General features: G+C 41.9%; 1 protein-coding gene across 3 annotated transcripts in view; it reads right to left on the bottom strand.

The window, feature by feature from the left end:
• Positions 1 to 1,207: 1,207 nt before the first annotated feature.
• Positions 1,208 to 19,101, bottom strand: part of F13A1 (coagulation factor XIII A chain) — a 165,805-nt gene continuing 147,911 nt past the window's right edge. For all 3 annotated transcript variants that reach the window (XM_047102950.1, XM_047102948.1, XM_047102949.1), the window contains 2 exons: positions 9,311 to 9,447; positions 1,208 to 2,915 (listed from right to left, as the gene is read on the bottom strand). In XM_047102950.1, the coding sequence (XP_046958906.1) occupies positions 2,762 to 2,915; positions 9,311 to 9,447 (291 nt within the window). In that variant the 3' untranslated portion in view covers positions 1,208 to 2,761. The remainder of the gene's footprint in view (positions 2,916 to 9,310; positions 9,448 to 19,101) is intronic.

Raw genomic sequence — 19,101 nt, forward strand, 5'->3', positions numbered from 1 at the left:
AAAGTGAAATTACTTGTAATTATATGTATTCATACAATCTCTCCTATCTCTATCTATCTATCATCTATCTATCTCTCTATCATCTATCATCTATCTATCATCTATTATCTATCTATCATCTATTATCTATCTCATCTACCTATCTACCTATTTCATTGTCTACCATCTATCTATAGTTTTACATGTGTTGTTGTGAAGTTTTGCTTGATATATCCCCCAGAAGAATCTTGTGATAACATAAGTATTGTTATCCTTCTTTGGTTATTGAGGCTATAAACACAAATAAAGATTTGTTCAGAAGCACAGGGGACTAGCACAGGCAAAGTCTAGAATTCAGAGTCTCTGGTGCTGAGATTCATTGCTTGTTACCACCGCTAAAATGATTTTTAGAGCTGCAACATTATTATACAGTGTAGAATCCCAGTTGTCAGAGGGGATGGGCTGGCTCTTAGGCATGATGAATAGGTTTTATTTTGAGTGCCAACTCTAAATCAGTTGGTAATAGCTGCCTGGAGTACTGTGTGGAGGAGAATTCTGAGGTCTTATCTGAGTTGCAATTATTCAGTGATGTTTGCCATGAATGTAAGATCTCCCATACACACTTGCCATATATTTTCCACCTCTGTTCTAAGACCAAAAAAGGTATTCATTATGATAAGTATCCATGCTGGTTTGTCTGCTGATTCACCATAATGATGCAGGAGAGCATTCATGAAAAAGTATCTACAGAGATTTTGCAGTTTCTGGAAGCTGGTTTTGAACTAAATACATATACTTCCTCCTTTGGTGAATGCGGTTAATAAAATGTAAAGAGAGCAGTAAGGAAAGCTAACTGACATGAGTACCGACTAAAGTAATTTCCTTTAAAGGAGAGATGCTTGTTTTCCTTGCAGAGTCAGTTATCTACTGCTAAAGAAGGGTGGTTTCTTGAGCACTTGTAGTGAGTAGTATGTTGTATTGAAAATTAAAAGTGTTCAGTTCTGGCGGCACCTGGGTGGCTCAGTCAGTTAAGCGTCCAACTCTTTGTTTCAGCTCAAGTCATGATCTCATGGTTTGTGAGTTTGAGCCCCACATCGGGCTCCGTGCCGACGGTGCACAGCCTGCTTGAGATTCTCTCTCTCCCTCTCTCTCTTTCTTCCCCTCCTCCACTCACTCTCTCTCAAAAATAAATTAATTAATTAAAAAAATAAAAAAGTGTTCACTTCTGTGAAGATGCAAACACAATCAGATGAACTTTATTTGAAGCTTCGATTACACTCTAGTTAATAAGAATACACTCTATGAAGCCAGTTTAACAGTATAGCAAAATGCATTTCATTTTAAAATTGAGTATTGGAAGGCTGGGAGATTACTTAATAGAATTAGGTATGATGCAACTATAGAGGTGACCCCTACTCTTCATGGATTCCTGGTGCTGGGAACAGTCTCAAAGGCTTATAAATGTGGTTATATAGATCAGAAAATTCCACTATGGCTTTTCCCACTTTGTTTTTGTTTTTGTTAAGAATCACACCTTAGGCATTATCGATGGGTAATTTTGGCCATAAATCAGGCTTGCAAATCCATAGTAGATAGCCTTGCCTGTTGGAATCTTGGAGCATAATACAAATGTTGTTAGCATCCTTTGTCATTGGGTCTGTGGCAGCACTGGCTATTTGCAAGATGGAGTCCATATTACCTTTCAGTGCTTGAGTCCTGAGGTGATGTCTCAACATGAGTGATATGAAGGACAATAGGAAATTAGTGGCTGCTCATCCTTCCACATGTCTGTCCACCAAATCTGCCAGAGTCTCCAACTTCTAGGTCTTATTCTATCTCTAAAAATGTACTTGGGCTGGCATTATTGTGTGAGGGAAAGGATCCCAGAGAGACACATGAAGTATAATCACCAATTAAGGAGATTAATTCATCATTCTCCCTGTCCCAAATCAGCCTTGTTACTTTATAGTATTGTGGTCCCAAAAGAGTTAAAGTAAGGGATATTGGTTCCTGCTGATCAGGCCACAGTGTGACACCTCCTATAGAACTCACCATAAAATTACATTATTTAATAGATCTGAGTATTGCACCTGCTATCTTATCTCCTCGTAGGTGATTAAGTTTCCCACAAATGCAATTTGTTAATATGGGGCCACATCTTCTCAGAAGGTAAATCTGTGAAATTTGGCAGGCAGTTGCTTTGCTGCAGGTGCAACATGAAAGACCTTGCCCTGGCTTTGCCAAGAAGAAAAATGATGTTGTACTCAATTCCTGGGAAAAATATTCTGACACAGAGAGTAGAATCTAATTCCAAAAAGGGGGAATAGAATTCTAGGGCCCAAATCATGTGCTTCTCTCCCTTTTGGGGAGTATACTACCTCCAAAAGTCTGAGTGGGAGATCAGAGTCTTGTTTTACATGAAGCCAGGTATTGAGCAAATCCCCTTGTTAAATGAAGTCCTCTGATATTTGGAGCTGCAGCCATTTGTGATGATAAATGATGACTTTTACTCTTATGAGCTATGAGAGCTTAATTAGAGCTTAATTAAAGCTAATGCTCAGAATTCTTTGGAAGGTGGAGTGATTAAAAACTAACTTCCATATTGAATAGTCATACTGAAAAGTTGTGTTTGAAATACATGGCATCTCCACTCTGGAGCCCATGCAATCCTGGCTGGGTCTTCACACCTAAGTTAAAGCAAGAGCTATTTTTTGCATTAGAATTTCCTTAGCCAAGGCTGCAAGGAGCTCAGTGCCTGGGTCCATCTCAGCCCCCTGTGCATTTACACAGAAGGTCGTCTCTGAATCTGCAACTCCAGCTCGCCATACACGTGTCTCAGGGAGTCACTGGTCATGCTAGCTATCAGCTTCCGAGGGCCAGACACCCAGGGTCGACAAACTTCTTCCCATTGCACAGTGGAGTTGGGCCGGATTTCACTGAAAGGATGGAAAAGAGAGGAAAGGTTTTACTCTTCAGAGAGGCAGATCCAGTTCCCACCTTGATCAGGAAGCAGTAAGAACACCTGCCTGATTCATACGCTCTCCTTATCTCAATGGATGGTGGTTAGAAGACAAAGGGCTGATTCCAAAAGTTCTGATGCAAATAAGGCCTCTAGATGGGGATGTGCTAGAGACAGACCCATTGGGTCATGGTTCCTTCCACTTGAATGCATCAACCGGCCACCCAGTAGACGTGTGGTGAAGCTGGGGCTGAGCCTCCCAACAGCCATGAGCCAACTGAATTCTAGGTTGTCCTCCAGCCTCCACAGCAGCCTCATGGATGTGACTAATCTCCTTTGGCTCACTCTGGGCCACTCTGGTTCTCTCCTGGATTAGACTCCTAGCTGAATCTCCAGCTGCCTTTGCTGAGGTCCTGATAATCTAATTAGTTATTGCCAATTCCCTTGGAGTAGACATTGTTCCCAGGCCCAAGATCTAGAACATAACCTTACCTGCTGCCAACTGATGGAGTATTTGCATGCTCTATAATTCATAATCCTGTTTAACCAACAAAATGGGTCCCTTTGACCATGCACTTTTCTGCTACTCATTTGTATCCATCCTGATAATGGGACTGACGTTTAATGGTTCTGGTATTCTCCTCTTCCTTTGCAGCCTATTTCTGAGGTTTTCCTAAGCTTCATGGTCAAGCCCACTCCAGTGAATGACTGAGGTCAATCGGGGTTGAGGGGATTTAGGCTTCTCTGGATGCTTCACATATATCACCCTACTGAAGCCTCAGGAGGAAGTTACATGTAGGTTTTATATACACGATAGTCCTTTGAGATAGATACTATTTAACATATTTAATAGTTAAGAAAAATGGAGGGAGGGGTATATGGGTGGCTCAGTTGGTTAAGGGTCCAACTTTTGCTTTCCATTCAGGTCATGATCTCATGGTCATGAGGTTGAGCCCCAGGTTGGGATATGCACTGGGCATGGAGCCTGTTTGAGATTCCTCTTTCTCTCTCTCTCCCTTTGCCCCTTCCCTGGCTCTCATGCTCTCTCTCTCTATCAAAGAAGAAAAGAAAAAGAAGAGAAAAGAAAAGAAAAGGGAAGAAAAGAAAATAAAAGGAAGAAAAGAAAAAAAGTGGAGGGATAAACAAGCAAAGCAATTTTCCAAGTTCACACAGCTATTAATGGACAGAGGTGAGCTTTGGACTCAAGATGTTCTGATTCCCAAATTCATGCTCTTTCTACTATTGTATTTCATACAATATCTGCCAAAAGATGAGTTTTCTGACCACCGCACTTGCTTTTTTATTTTTTGTTTTTTTGTTTTTTTCACAAGCAAGACAGATGCCCTTTTATTCAATATTAAGAGCTTCTTACAGTGTTGTTCATGGAGGATTCCTGGTCTTTGCTCTCTGACCATCAGGGAGGGTATGTGCTGGGTGTCTTTGCAGGGAATCCTGGGCCAACATTTCTCTGGGAGAGCACTGGGGAGATGGATATATCACCATGTGTATATTAGAAAAGGGACCTGCTTTCATGGGATTATTGAGGCACAGCGCATCAGAATTAGAAAGGACTTAGAAATCATTTAGTCTAGTGACTTCATTTTACAGGCAAGGAAGATTAGATCCTATGGAATCCTCCACAGTCACAGTCTGATGGCCCAGACCATGGAAGAACAAAGATATGCTGGGGGACATGAAGAGTGTGCTCATGCTCAGAAATGAGGAACATGTTGTACAGAGGCATTCTGTGAATACATCCCTAATGGATGGCACTTACTACTAGTACCATGAAGGGACTGAGAGACCAAAAGAGCTGGAGATGCTCTAGCTTCAGACTGGGGTGGTTACAAGGAAGGAGAACAAGGTGGTTACAAGGAAGGAGAACAAGCTTCAGAACTGGGGTGGTTACAAGGAAGGAAAGTCTGGAGTGGTTCAAAGACCTCAGCTATGTAAGCCCCCATTTGTCCCTGGATGCCAGGGCCATAGAGCATCACTTTAAGCAGAGCCAAAGTACAAGGAGAAATATGGAGCCCCATACCTGTGTTTAACCTATTCTATGTAAACTTAGAACCCCCAAATTTCCTTAAATAGAGCTAAAATCTATGTATTTTAGCTGGCTGTGGGTGTACATCCTCTGGAATAAAAAGGGGAAATGCCCCAAATCTTAGAAATCTAGGCACTAAATAAGAAATTCTTTTCAAACTCTTATCTCTGTGCCCAGTGAATTGGGAAAGGCATCTAAGTCCTTGGGGACTCCTCACTTTGGAGCTGCTCTAGGCATTGACTTTGACACTACTGGTCTAAATGTGTTAATTTGGTATTTGCTAATTATTTTCCTTATTTTTGTTCTTTATAAATGTGATTCTATACACTATTTCCATCCATTATATAATAGGCAAATTATGTGAAAAGTGCACACACATCACCTATATAGGTATTGTTCAAACTCAGTAAGTTGATTTTACGATTCAAAGTTTGAAAAACATTGACCTCACCATGGGTTTCTTCACCTATAAAAAGCAGACACTGTGGGATATTGAATAGAGTGGGGGGAGGGTGGTGGTGAATTACTATTTGTACTGCACTTGGAAGCATGGCAAAATATGGTAAAGTGCCCAGTGTTGTTTATAAAAGTATTACTGTTGTTGTTGCTATTATTATTATTATTACCACAATCCCCTTTGTGGTCATTGCTTCCTCTGCCTGAACTCTCTGTAATGTAACTAGGAAAGTAAACTCCCCCTGCCTGTTTGCAGAGCAACAGTTCTCTGTCCTTAATTTACAGTGATTAATTCAATATGAATACATGTTTTGAGATATTTATTTCTCAAGAGCTGTGCTATTTTTACCCTGGTCCATTCATTCTTTCTTCCCTGGTTTCCCCAAGTGATCAATCAGAAACACTTAGCAAAATAGTCATCCTGCTTAAGGATCGGGTCTGGGGCCATGTAATGCAGGTGACTACCTCCAACAGAAACTATAATCCCCAAGCTTCACTTTGTTATTGGTTCTTACTCTTATACTCAGTCCCATAATGATATTTGTACATGTATCTCATACATGTATACATGCCTACTCAAGAGAATCATACAAAGATACTCATAAATGAAGATACACTTGCATGTCTAAGTATGCATTTACTTACAGATAACTATGTACAGAAAGAGAAAAGAATCATTTACCCATATTGGTAAGTGGAGTAATACTGGAATAATCCTATTTGCCTGGGGATAGATGTTGTGATAAATGGTTCTCGGTTAATGTGCTGAGCTATCAGGATATGCTGGCCATTTATCATCTTGAACGCATGCAGGCAAATGGGATTATTATTACAATAAACTGCAACTATCTATGGGTTGTTCTCTGTGTGTCTAGCCCTCAGCTTCTGTCCTACTTGAGAAACTCAAAATTTAAAACAAAATTTACAAAGTCAGGGAACTTTTCTCTTGAAATAACTTACTGAACCTGATCATTTTTTAAAGAGAAAAATGAATCTGGAAGATGAATTATTTGATGCTCTGGAAGGATCAAGTGCAGAAACTTGAAAGCTGAGAGTCTGTGGGGGCAAGCACTTCCAAGCATCTGAGATAGGAGGGAGGCGGTGGGAGAAGGCAGACAGGTAAACCATCTCGGAGCACAGTTGGGTCTTACCCTGAACAAGGAACAAGCAGCACTGCCTTCCTTGTTCCTAGTTCAATTGCATGTTTTCTGGCTCCTGCCTTCCAGGCTCCCTGCTTTGAGCTTGAGACCCCTTGCCTTCTAGGGCCCTGGCAGGAATGTGGGTGGATAGGTAGGGGTAGTGATTCTCTTGACGATTCAAGATGTGTATCCTAGAAAGGAATACACTCTTACGAAGGATTCTGATTCTGCATAATTGCTCTTTTTAAGGGTCCAAGTTGTTACATGGATCTGCCACTCTAGATCAGATCTTGGCAGGAGAGGGTACCCTGGAGTTCTTGTAATTATCTGACAATATGGATGTGGGTGCTGGCTGGCTCAGGTCTTAGTTGTGAATGTGTGTGCTGGAGTCAGGAGGAGACAGAGAGAATAGTGCTCTTTCCAAAGTCCCAAGCCCACCCTAGGTATTAAACATTTTCTCTCTCAAGTTCTTTCCAATGTTTGACAGTCTAGGAGAAATAAAGCTACCCTTGCATTGAGAGATCCACCCTATGGATCTGGATTCCCAAAACAGATTGAGGACCTGGCTTTCTGTCTGTTATCTATCTGCAATAGACCAGTGTGTTGGAAGTAAGTACCAATGGTACCTTAAAAAAGAGTGTGGGCAGGGCATTTGCCTTGTGTCCATGTAGGGACTGGACTCTTCCATCCTTTCCATGATTCACTCCACTTCACTACCCCAATGTAAGATAGTAACAATAAATGCCTAGACACTCAACCCACTTGGAGCCCTATGTGTTCCAAATGGTGGGTCTTTACACCATATGATGATTAATCTTTCTTCTAACACACAGATGGTCTTTTTTCATGCATTGGCCTGTGAGCAAGGTGGGATTTGGGGCATAGCCAAGGTGTACAGGGACCAGGGGGTTCTGGTAGCTTCAGATGAAGCTTCTGGGGTTAGTGTCTGAGAAGGAAAAATTGGATGCAGCAGGGGGCTGTTTTGAAGAAGAAACTTGTTTCACTTTGCCTGAGTGATTCTTGCATCTGATTCAAGCGGGAAGGTGTGAGAAGGGGTGAGTAAGGCTATCGGTTCTGACAAAAGCAAGGCTATCATTGCTGACCTCTCCCTGTGGCTGAAGATGATTTCTAATTTAATTTTTTTTTCCTGCAACTTTCCTATTAGCACAGGAAGGGTGTTATGTTTTGTGCTTGCATTCTTTAAAAAGCACTCAAATTATTATCTCTGTTGTTTATTGCATTCATGGGCAGCAGGCATTTCTTGGACAATGGGATTGCATAGGCTGTGAGCACTGTAACTTAAAAGAAATGCAGAGAGCACTTAGTGGGCAAAGTGTTCTTTAAAGGCATCCCAGAAAGGGTGAAGGAGGCCTTGGCCTGGTCCCACAGATTCAGAAGTAGCTTTCAGAAAGCACATTGAAGATATTCCTAACATCATCAGGCACTTTCCGCAACCCTCCACCTCCCCTTCTCTATTTTAGAAGGTCACCCACAGGAAATATGCTAGATTGATTGATGCTGACAGAGACTTATTTGTGGTAGAAATGAAAGTAATAAACCTCAAAGATTGGGATCCATTCTGGGTGTCACAATTTCAGAGAAGCCCTGACAAACTGGAGTTAGGTGGGAGATGGGGGAAGCTGAAGCCCCATCAGGGGTCAGAGGGATGAAGTCAGGGGAGGTATGAAGAAATGTGACAGTTGTTTGCAAACATTTGCAGGGCACCAGGTGGAAGAGAGTTGGGCTTTGTTCTGTGCCAATCCAAATGACAGGATTACTGGGTAGGATCAAGAGGTAGAATTTTTTTCCTAACAATTGGATCTACCTGACCATGAAATGGGCTGTGTTGTTGGGTGATACTCTTTGTCAGTAGAAGTCCCAGAAACTGCAGCGCACAACCCAATTGCACTAGGCATGGATGAAGCGATTTCATTCTTATTATCACAGAGCCTGAGGTCCCCTGAGAACCCAGTCTGCAAGTCTTGAGGCTCACCTTTATTCTGTTGAAAGGAACAGTTCTAGAGTGCATGTGTCGGCAAAATCTGTGGGGTGGCGTTGGGAAGAAAGGACCCTTGCAAAGGGACATCTTTCAGCATCATATCTGCCACATAGTAGGTACTCAATAGATATTAGTAGCACTGCTACATGAGGAGGTGGCAGGGCACAATGCTTGAGACTTAGGTTCTGAATCAGCCACTCCGAGTCTTAATCTTGGCACTACATTTTTTTAAAATGTTTATTTATTTTTGAGAGAGAGAAACAGTGTGAGTGGGGGAGGAGTAGAGAGAGAGGGAGACAGAATCTGAAGCAGGCTCCAGGCTCTGAGCTGTCACCACAGAGCCTGACGTGAGGCCCAAACCCATGGACTGCAAGATCATGACCTGAGCCAAAGTGGGACGCTTAACTGACTGAGCCACCCAGGCACCCGACACTACTCTTATAAGCTGTGAAACTCGGGCCAAATCAGCCAACCCCTCAAAGCCTCAAATTCCTCTACTACCTCAAGGGAGATGCTAATAGCATCCTCATTAGGGTGGTTTTATGGATTAAATGATGGAAGTGCCAGTCAAGTCAACCCTACTTTTACCCCATGACTCATAGAAATGGCCAATAAGAAGGCAGCAGCTTCTCAGACACATTCCTTGGGCATTATATGTAAGTTGGGAAAAGACAGAGAAAGATAAGCCTGCCCACATCACTTCTCACCTTCTCAGTCCCCACCCCAGGCCTTACCGGAACATCTTCCTCATTGGTTTTGTCACTCCAGGACCATCCAGGTATATCCAAACATTTCGCAGAGTTTCTTTTAGAGGATTGGTGAATTCAACTGTCACCACCATGTCAGAACCAACCATCCTAGTGCCGCGGACCTAAGACATGAGTTGGAGGAGGAAAATGCAGTTCATTAGCAGCACATAAAAGCTTTCTGCTCTCCTGTGTCCTTAACCATCTTCACTTTTGCTGGTTTTACAGAATGGTTATTCTTTGGCAATGGAACCAGGATGATGAGGCTAGCTGATTGCTTTGACTGGGGGATACCTATTAAGACAAAGATGGAAAATTACTAATTAGGATTACACTCTTTTCCTCATTAGGAAAACCACCCTAATTAGAGCTCAGGTTAATAGCCGTGACCACCAGCTGCTCTCTATCAGCAGGAGATGGAAGTGCACTTGGTGTAGCAACACATTTCCATGGTGAGGGTGGCCAGGCAAACTCTGCTTCTGGACAGGACTCAAGCTTCCTGCCAGGACACCGGGCGGGGGTGGGGGGGCGGTGTCTGTGGAGGAATTCCTAAGTTCAAGAGGAAGAGATGGCTCCAGGGTGACTGAGCCTTCTTACTTTTAGGCACACTTCGAAGAAATATGGCCAAAGAGGGAGTCATCACTGTGGAACTTGAAGAAAAGGAATCTGGACGCTAAAATAGGCCAAAAAGACTTTTCATCCACAGCTACAACACCTGAGTCCAGGAGAGAGTAAGGCTCTTTGTTAGTGAGTTTATCTATGACAAGTCTCAGAAGGACTGGGTATTTGGCAAAGCATCACATGAGGTGGCCTGAGTTCAGTGTCAGTTCAACACTTACTAGTGGTGGGGCCTTACTTAACCTTTTTGAGATTCAGTTTTCTTGTCTCTAAGACTGGACTGACATTCCCATGGGGTTGCTGACGTGGAATGCTATTACTGTTGGCTCTTTGGCTGTGTTTATCAGGTGCCAGGAATGGTATGCCTTCCCAACACCAACCCAGTGAGCTGGAAAATGGCCAGGTGGCTATGGGGTTTGCTTGTTTGTTTCAGAGGTATGTATGCTGAATGGATGGATCTGCATAAGCTCTATACAACTTGGGAATAATAATAGTAGTTCTTCCTTTCTAAGAAAAGGGTAGAATGAGAAAATGCATGTAAAATAGCTAAAACACTGCATAGCATGAGACAGAAGCTCCATAGCTTATGGCTCATACTGTTTTTGGAATAGCAATGTTCAAGGTAGCTTGTTTTATTCACCTTATATTTATATTTTAGTGCACTTTCAACTCCAACATGTAGCCAGTGCCCAGCAAACATCTGTGAAATTAATTTCACTGTTTAACAATGGAATTTATTGATTGAGTTTTCTACGTAACAGCCCAGCCATTGTTATACCCCATTTCTTTAAGCAGACATATAATATAGAAAAAAATCATGTGGAAATGAACCTTTTTATGAATAGAGAGAAAGAGGAAGGATAATGCCCAGGAAAAAGACTCTCACTTACTGAATCTGCAGTAAAGAATAAATCTTCATTGCTTCACTGTTTAAGACACAATTTGTGTCTAAATTTATGTCTATGGGATTTTAAAAATCTATGAGAAAAATGAAAATTGCAGCCCAATGCTCTGTGTTTAGTACATTCAAATCCACACCCGCTGGGGTGGGGGTGGGGGATCCTGCCATCAGAGGGATCAGGGGGTAGAGCAACGATCATGGTGGTGACCATGGCAGGTGTCACCAAGAGAGCACAGATTGCATGCCAAGTGGTGTGTCTAGCCTGTCACCAGTGGTCTTCAGCCTGGCATGCACAAAGAGTCAGCTGGGAGACTTTAAAAATCACAGAGGTGTAGGCCCACTCCCAAGCAATTAACTCAGAATCTCAGGCAGAGCCTGTAATAAGTTTATTTTAAGCACCCCTGTTGATTTCTAGGAACCAACTTAGAAAACTGCTCCCCAGTTGAAAATCTCTGATGCAGACAACACATTTGGAAGACAGGCTGAAATTTTCACTGTCTTCCCCAGATGCCCTGACTCTATCGATAGAGATACTGGAAGTACAGAAGTGCATTATTAGAATACTCTTAGTGTTCTTGACTTAATTCTCAAGTGTGGCTGACATATTTTTCATAAGTTGGGAAAAAAATTTCAGAACACTTTCACATTAAAAAAAAATACAAGATAAAGATAATGTTTACAAAAACTGAATTGGAGAAAGTGGGGCTACTTCAGAGATGCTGTTGGTAGAAGTCTGCTAGGATCCCTTTAATTTCAGGGAAGAACTATTTTAGAGCCATCTGCCATCTTCATGGCATGCTATTACAAATATGGACATAAGCCCCTTGGAAAAAATCTGATAATAGCTACTGGCCCTTCCTCAACACAGACATACACAGTGATGAATACAAGATACATACACCTCTCACATGTGGTTTTAGAGGATTCATTACAGACCCAGAAGGTCTGTCTATGGCCCTCCCTGGGTCTGTGGGCTCCAGGTGAAGAATCACTTCCATACGCCAATTTCCATGCTAGCTCTGCAGGAAGATTCCTGCACTGTGGAAAGCCAAGTGCATCCTTCCAGCTGACTCTTGACAGTGATGGGGAAATTTAGTGTTTGAGAGGTTGGTGCCCATGCTCAGGCCTTCACGGATAGGCTTTAGATCTGGCCATAACTTGAAGATTAAGCCTTCTCAGATATCTTCATGCCTAACCAGTTTCCCCTCAGATGTCATCATCGTAGCCAGCTGCTACCATGGGCATGTAAATACTGCCCAGGCTTCCCTAACAATGGAGTGGGCAGGAGGCCAGAGAGAAGTGGGGGCAATGAAAGGAGAGGCCTATTCTCACATTGTAGAGTGCTTCCTTTGCAGTTAATGAACACTCATTCTCCCTTTCCCGACATTCATCTTCTGTACCCAGAATTTAAACTTCCTTTGCCTGACTACTGAGATGATAATGAACCCTAGAGACTCTAACCAAACCAAATACAAAAGCCTGTGTAACATTTAACATCACTGTTTTCTGTTTAGGGAAATTAAGTGGAGATATGTTCCTCCCTTCTTTTGAGGAAAATGGAACGCACATATGGTATTTTCACAGTATGTGCTGATTTGAGCAAGGAGCATGTTATGGTATCTGCGAAATGCTGAGAAGGCCATGGTGGATGAAAATGTCTGTCCAAATCTAATTTTTTAAGGAATCTTCACCATTCCCCTCTCTTTATGCTGTAAAAATAATTCCATATCATTGTAGTTATATTTTGGATTTTCTTGCTATCATAAAAAGTTAAAAGAAGCCCTAAGCAATCCAGAGAAAGTTAGGTCAGGGAGAAACTTTTATGTGTACTTACTTTAGAGAAGGGTAGCCATTACTCAGGCCAAAGAAAAAAGATAAAGTCTATGTCATACTGCATGACATCAAAGTCTTTTCCATGTGTTTGATGGCTCTGATTGTTTTCAATATCCCATTTAAAAATACATGTTTTGGGGGCACCTGGGTGGCTCAGTCAGTTGTGTCTGACTCTTGATTTTGGCTCAGGTTATGATCTCACGGTGGGTGAGGTTGAGCTCTGTGTCAGGCTCTGTGCTGATAGCACAGAGCCTGCTTAGGATTCTCTCTTTCCCTCTTTCTCTGCCCCTCCCCTGATCATGCTCTCTGTCTCTCTGTGAAAGTAAATAAATATTAAAAAAAATAAAAATATCTGTTTAAAAATTTTTTAAATGTTTTTATTTATTTTTGAGAGAGAGAGAGACACAGTGCAGGCAGGGGAGGGGCAGAGAGAGAGGGAGACACAGAATTTGAAACAGGATCCAGGCTCTGAGCTATCAGCACAGAGCCCAACCCAGGGTTCGAACTCATAAACCATGAGATGCTCAACTGACTGAGCCACCCAGGTGCCCCCAAAGTATCTGTTTTTTTTAAGTTTTTATATATTTTGAGAGAGAGCATGAATAGGGGAAGGGCAGAGAGAGAGAGGGAGAGAGAGTATCCCAAGCAGGCTCTGCATTGTCAGTGCAGAGCCCAATGTGGGGCTCGAATTCACGAGCCTATGAGATCATGGCCTGAGCCAAAGTTAGACACTTAACTAACTGAACCAGGCACTCCAATGAAAATATGATTTTAAATATTGACATAAAATATGATGATTTTCCAAATTAAATACATTCTCCAATTTTGACATCCTGAGTTCTTGTCTATCATACTGCTTAATGATAATGACTAGCTATTTTGATTCTTTGTGAACAAGATAGTTACTAACACAGATACACACACATACATGTAAACTTTTAGAGGGAATTACTTTGTAGGAAGTCACAAGTTCTCTTCCATGGAGCATATGCTTTATAATATGCATAACTGTATTCAAAATTGAAATGAAATGAGGGAAAAAGTTTGAGAAAGAAGTAGTTTAGGTAGCAATATAATTCACACAGTTTATTATTAGTTCACCTCACAACACTTACTTCAAGTGCCATCAATAAAGTATTACATGTATTATTGGAAAATACATTTTTTCTTCTCTCTAGCCTTGCTGGTAATAAGTAGCTTCTTATTTGTGAACTCTGCTTACCAGCACCAGCACAACCACTGCTGAGTTTAGCATTTACTACATAATACTAATGGTTTTATGGTAGTCAGGCAATGTTCTAAGTCTGCACTATCCAATATGGTAGCCACTAGCCACATGTAGCTATTTAAATTAAAATCAATTAAATTAAATTAAAAATTCAGTCCTTAATTGTACTAGCTACATTTCAAGTACTCAATAACTACCTGTGGTTAGTGGCTATCATATTGGACAGTGCAGATTTAGAATATTCCCATAATCATAGAAAGTTCTATTGGACAATTTTTGTTAAGTGATTTACTTATATTTATTATTTAATTCTCGCAACCCTATGAGGTAGGTATTGAATCTTTTTATAGATGAGGAAATTGAGGCACAGAGAAATTAAGTAACTTGTTCAAGGTCACATGGACAATAGTAGGGGAAGTAAGACTTGAATATGGAGAATCTGGTGCCAGAGTCTTGGCTTAACCGCACCCCCTATACTGATAGCAATAATAGTAATTAGTTATTAATTAATTGGTAGTTACTAATTAGTCATTAGCAATAGCGATAGCACCTCACATTATTTTTAGTGTTTACTTAGTAATGCAGGCAATGTACTCATAATTTTACTTACATAGTCTTCCCTCCAGCCCTCCCTATGGGCTTGGGGGCAAACATTATTATCATCTTCATTCAACTGATGTCATTCTGACACTTAGAAGATAATCAAAGGACCCGAGTTACAGAGCTAGTAAATTGGCAGAACACAGATATGAATCTAGGTCTTTCTGACTCCGAAACATTCATCTTTAAACATTACGTACACTGTCATCTCTGACAGCAGAGAGGCAAAAATAGTAATTTTTAAAAATGAAAATAGCTTCTTCATTTTCTGAAATCCACTGAAGAATCATTCTCAGTATTACCTTCTGTTACCACTAAACTTCCAGGTAAGCACGATGATTATACTAGAACCTGAACTAAATTTGAAAATATGTGTACAACCCAACTCTTTGTGTTTGACCTCATGGGAAAAGAATCTGATACCTATGCCAGAGTAAAATGTGACAGGGTAGCCTTGGGGCCTTGATATATTACTTGACGATAATAGGATTTTCCATTTAAGGTAAAGATAGAGATATCATTTTAGAACATAGTGGGATCATATAAAGGTAGGTAAGATTCGTTATTCTTGAAGTTTTACTTTGTGTCTGTGTGTGTGTTTTTTACGATTAAAAAATAGCAAACAGGAAATATAGAGAAGAAATTATGTTTTAGGCATCCCAGTTAGCAGCAATTTCTCATTTGCATTCCCAAGTCTAGGTTGTTTGATGGCTGTGCTGAGTGGGGAGATGCAAATGCTCAGTTTACAGTGGCCGGGCTCACTCACAGACGTACTCTAGGATGCTCTCTCCTGGCTGACAGAGCACACCCACTGTCTGCTCCTCTGTGACCAACAGCCACGATTGGGTGGAGAGTCAGCTCCCCGAGCATGTAAAGTCATGGCTGACGGTGCCCCACCTGGGACCCTTTGGGGATACTTACAGCCCATCAGGGCTGACGTCTTTGTTTTTCTCCACAGATTGATAGGACAGTGGGAAGGGGCACAACTGTAGTGGTTGGGACACAGAAAGTGACCACAGTTGGAGGAAACCAAGGGGAACGTGCTGGACTCAGGGTCTAAAGACAATGGGGTTGCCACTGTATGTCTTTGGACTGAGTCATTTGAACTCTCTGGGCCTTGGTTTTTTTGTGTGGTTACTGGGAGGATTCAATGTGCTATTATATGTGAAATCATCTGGCAGAGCATCTGAAACATAGAATTTATTGAATCTAAACGCAGTTCAGGTTTAAAGGGAGATCATGTTGCCAGAGTGACCATGAAATCCTTCTCACCCATGAGTTCTCTTATGTGGAATGATGCAGATACAGTTTCTCAGGTACTGGAGAAGAGAGTCACAAAGCAGACAAGCTGCCAGCCTCCACCAACACTTGAAAGAGAAGTGGAGAAGCCCAGGTCCCCACGGCCCTGTGCCAGCCTGCCTGGTGACCTATGGTCCTGGTGACCCAGACATGTGAAAGAGACATGGAGAACCCAAGGGAGGTTGGAAGGGACAAATGTGCTTGGTTGGAGACAAGGGAAGGAAAAATGGGTCGGGGTTCAGGGGACATTTAGAACACCAAGTCTTTGTTTTCATTTTTTTTTTGCCTCGCTGGAAGGTATCAATATTTAGGTGGTCGCAGAACAAAATGCAACTATAGGAACGTCTCACAATTTACCCAGTAACCGTCATGGTGACATCCATTTCTCAAGTGGTTTCCCAGTTTTACCCTCCCCTCCAGGGCACAGGTCTATGCATTGGGATGCTGGAGGAGTAGGGCTTGGGCACTCCCCACAACCACCCTCTGCCTTGCTCTACCCTGGTTAAAATGGGAGCTTGGGGGGCACAAACAGAGAAGGAGCAAAAAGGATTCTACACTTAATCTCAGTAAGAATGCTGAGTGCCAGTTAAGAAAAACTGATGGTGTTTCAAGTCAGAAGAGATGTGGATGTGGGGCCTGCACTGGGGTTTATCTGTGCAAGTTAGGAAAAGGGCACGCCTTTTTTGGCATGGCAGGTGGAGAGTGGGATGGATTTGGTCCCCTCTTACCTCCCCCATCCCCAGGCTGGGTGCAGCCTGCCCCAATGTGGGTGTTGGCTTGGAGTGGGGCCCACTCAGAGGAAGGTCTTGGCACCCATGCTGGGGAGACATTTCCTATGTGGCCTGTGTTATCCTTATGACTACAAGCCCAGAAAGCTGAGACCCCACTGGTCAGTGCTGGTCCTGCTGATATTCTGCCTGTTGATTTCTGTGAATTCCCTCCCTTCACAGGCTCTGTATACACGGTAGCCAACCCATGCGAGAAAACAGCAACTGTGCTTCTGGAACTGACCTAGAGCAGCCACTGCTAGAAGGAAAATCAGCAATCTCTCCCTATTTCAAAGAAAAAGTCAATAAAAATGTTCTTGGTGTTGACCTTTTCTCTGGTTATTTTTTTAAGAGCATTTGCTAAAACCTATTTATGGAGTGGGCACCAAATAACTATTTGTTGAATGAACTGAATACATGAATGAATAAATGAGTGAATGGCTAAAAGGGAAGAATCAGAGGGAAGAAAATTCTTTTATCCAATGGAAAAAATATGCTCACGCTGGGATGCCTGGGTGGTTCAGTCAGTTAAGTGACTGACTCTTAATTTTAGCTCAGGGCATGATCTCACATTAGTTGGTTCGAGCCCCAGATCAGGCTTTGTGCTGATAGCGTGGAGCCTGCTTGGAATTCTCTGTTTCCCTTTCTCTCTGCCCCTCCCTTCTTGTGTTCTCTCTCAAAAATAATTTAACATTTAAAATATTGCTCACACCAATGGAATATTACTTGGCAGTCAAAAAGAATGAAATCTTGCCATTTGCAACAACATGGGTGGATGGAACTAGAGGGTATTATGCTAAGCGAAATAAGTTAGTCAGAGAAAAGCAAATATGTGATTTCACTCATGTGGAGTTTAAGAAACAAAACAGATGAACATAGAGGGAGGGAAGCAAAAATAAGATAAAAACAGAGAGGGAGACAAGCCATAGGAGATTCTTAAATACGGAGAACAAACTGAGGGTTGCTGGAGGGGTGTTGGGTCAGGGGATGGGCTAAATGGGTGATGGGCATTAGGAAGGGCACTTGCTGGGATGAATACTGGGTGTCATATGTAAGTGATGAATCACTAAATTCTATTTCTGAAATCATTATTACACTATATGTTAACCAACTTGAATTTAAATTTAAAAATAACAACTAAAAAAGATAAAAATAAAATCTTGCTCATGTCACTCTTGGCCAACACCTATACAGGTGGGGGCGGGGCCCAACCTCAGGGTGGGGGAGGAGGTGAGGCAGGTCAAAATGCTGTTAAAAAAGCTTGGAGGGGGGGCGCCTGGGTGGCGCAGTCGGTTAAGCGTCTGATTTCAGCCAGGTCACGATCTCGCGGTCTGTGAGTTCGAGCCCCGCATCGGGCTCTGGGCTGATGGCTCAGAGCCTGGAGCCTGTTTCCGATTCTGTGTCTCCCTCTCTCTCTGCCCCTCCCCCGTTCATGCTCTGTCTCTCTCTGTCCCAAAAATAAATAAACATTTGGAGGGGAACCTGGATGGCTTAGCCGGTTAAGAGTCCGACTTTGGTTCAGGTCATGATCTCACGGTTTGTGGGTTCGAGCCCTGCATCGGGCTCTGTTCTGACAGCCTGGAGCCTGCTTCAGATTTTGTGTCTCCTTCTCTCTCTGCCCCTCCCCTGCTCATGCTCTGTCTCTCCTTCTCTCAAAAATAAATAAACATTAAATTTTTTTTTTCAAAAAGCTTGGAAACAGTCAATCGTTCTCATTTTAAATGTTTAAAAGATTTTTTTTTAATTTGGGGACACCTGTGTGTTGATAGCTGTAATTAAAAATTTATTTTTTAATTTTAAGTTTTTATTCTAATTCCAGTTAGTTAACATACAGTGTGATATTAGTTTCAGGTGTACAATATAGTGATTTAACACTTCCATATAACACCCTGTTCTCATCATCACAAGTGTCCTCTTTAATCCGCATCACCTGTTTCACCCAACACCCCCCCTCTCATGGTAACCATCAGTTTGTTCTGTAAAGAGTCTGCTTCCTGATTTGTCTCTCTTATTTTGTCCCCTTTGCTTGTTTGTTTTGTTTTTTAAATTCCACATGAGTGAAATCATATGGTATTTGTCTTTCTCTGACTTATCTCGCTTAGCATTATACTCTTTAGCTCCATCCATGTTGCTGCAAATAGCAAGATTTCATTCTTTTTTATGTCTGAAAAATATTCTTTTGCACACACACACACACACACACCCCTCTCCCATATTCTTTATCCATTCAACCATCTATGGGCACTTGGGCTGATTCTGTATCTTGGCTACTATAAATAATGCTGCTATAAACATAGGGGTCATGGTTGTAATTTTTTTTAAATCACACAAGTAGAAAGTGGTTATGTTTTCTTCTCACAAAATTGTTCCCAGTTCATAGAAAATTAGTTCTACTGCTGTTTCCTGACGTTCTGCAAAGGTTGCAGGGTGTGTTCCACGTGATAATACTAAAGAGCTGTTTTAGAATGGCACTTGGAAGAGTTTATTTCCCAGATACTGAATGGAGGTCGTCTGAGGAACAAATGAATGCCTC

Source organism: Lynx rufus, unplaced genomic scaffold (assembly GCF_022079265.1).
Source record: "Lynx rufus isolate CCGP_SWC_20201006 ecotype Redwood Valley unplaced genomic scaffold, mLynRuf1.p SCAF_6, whole genome shotgun sequence".
Lineage (NCBI taxonomy): Eukaryota > Metazoa > Chordata > Mammalia > Carnivora > Felidae > Lynx > Lynx rufus.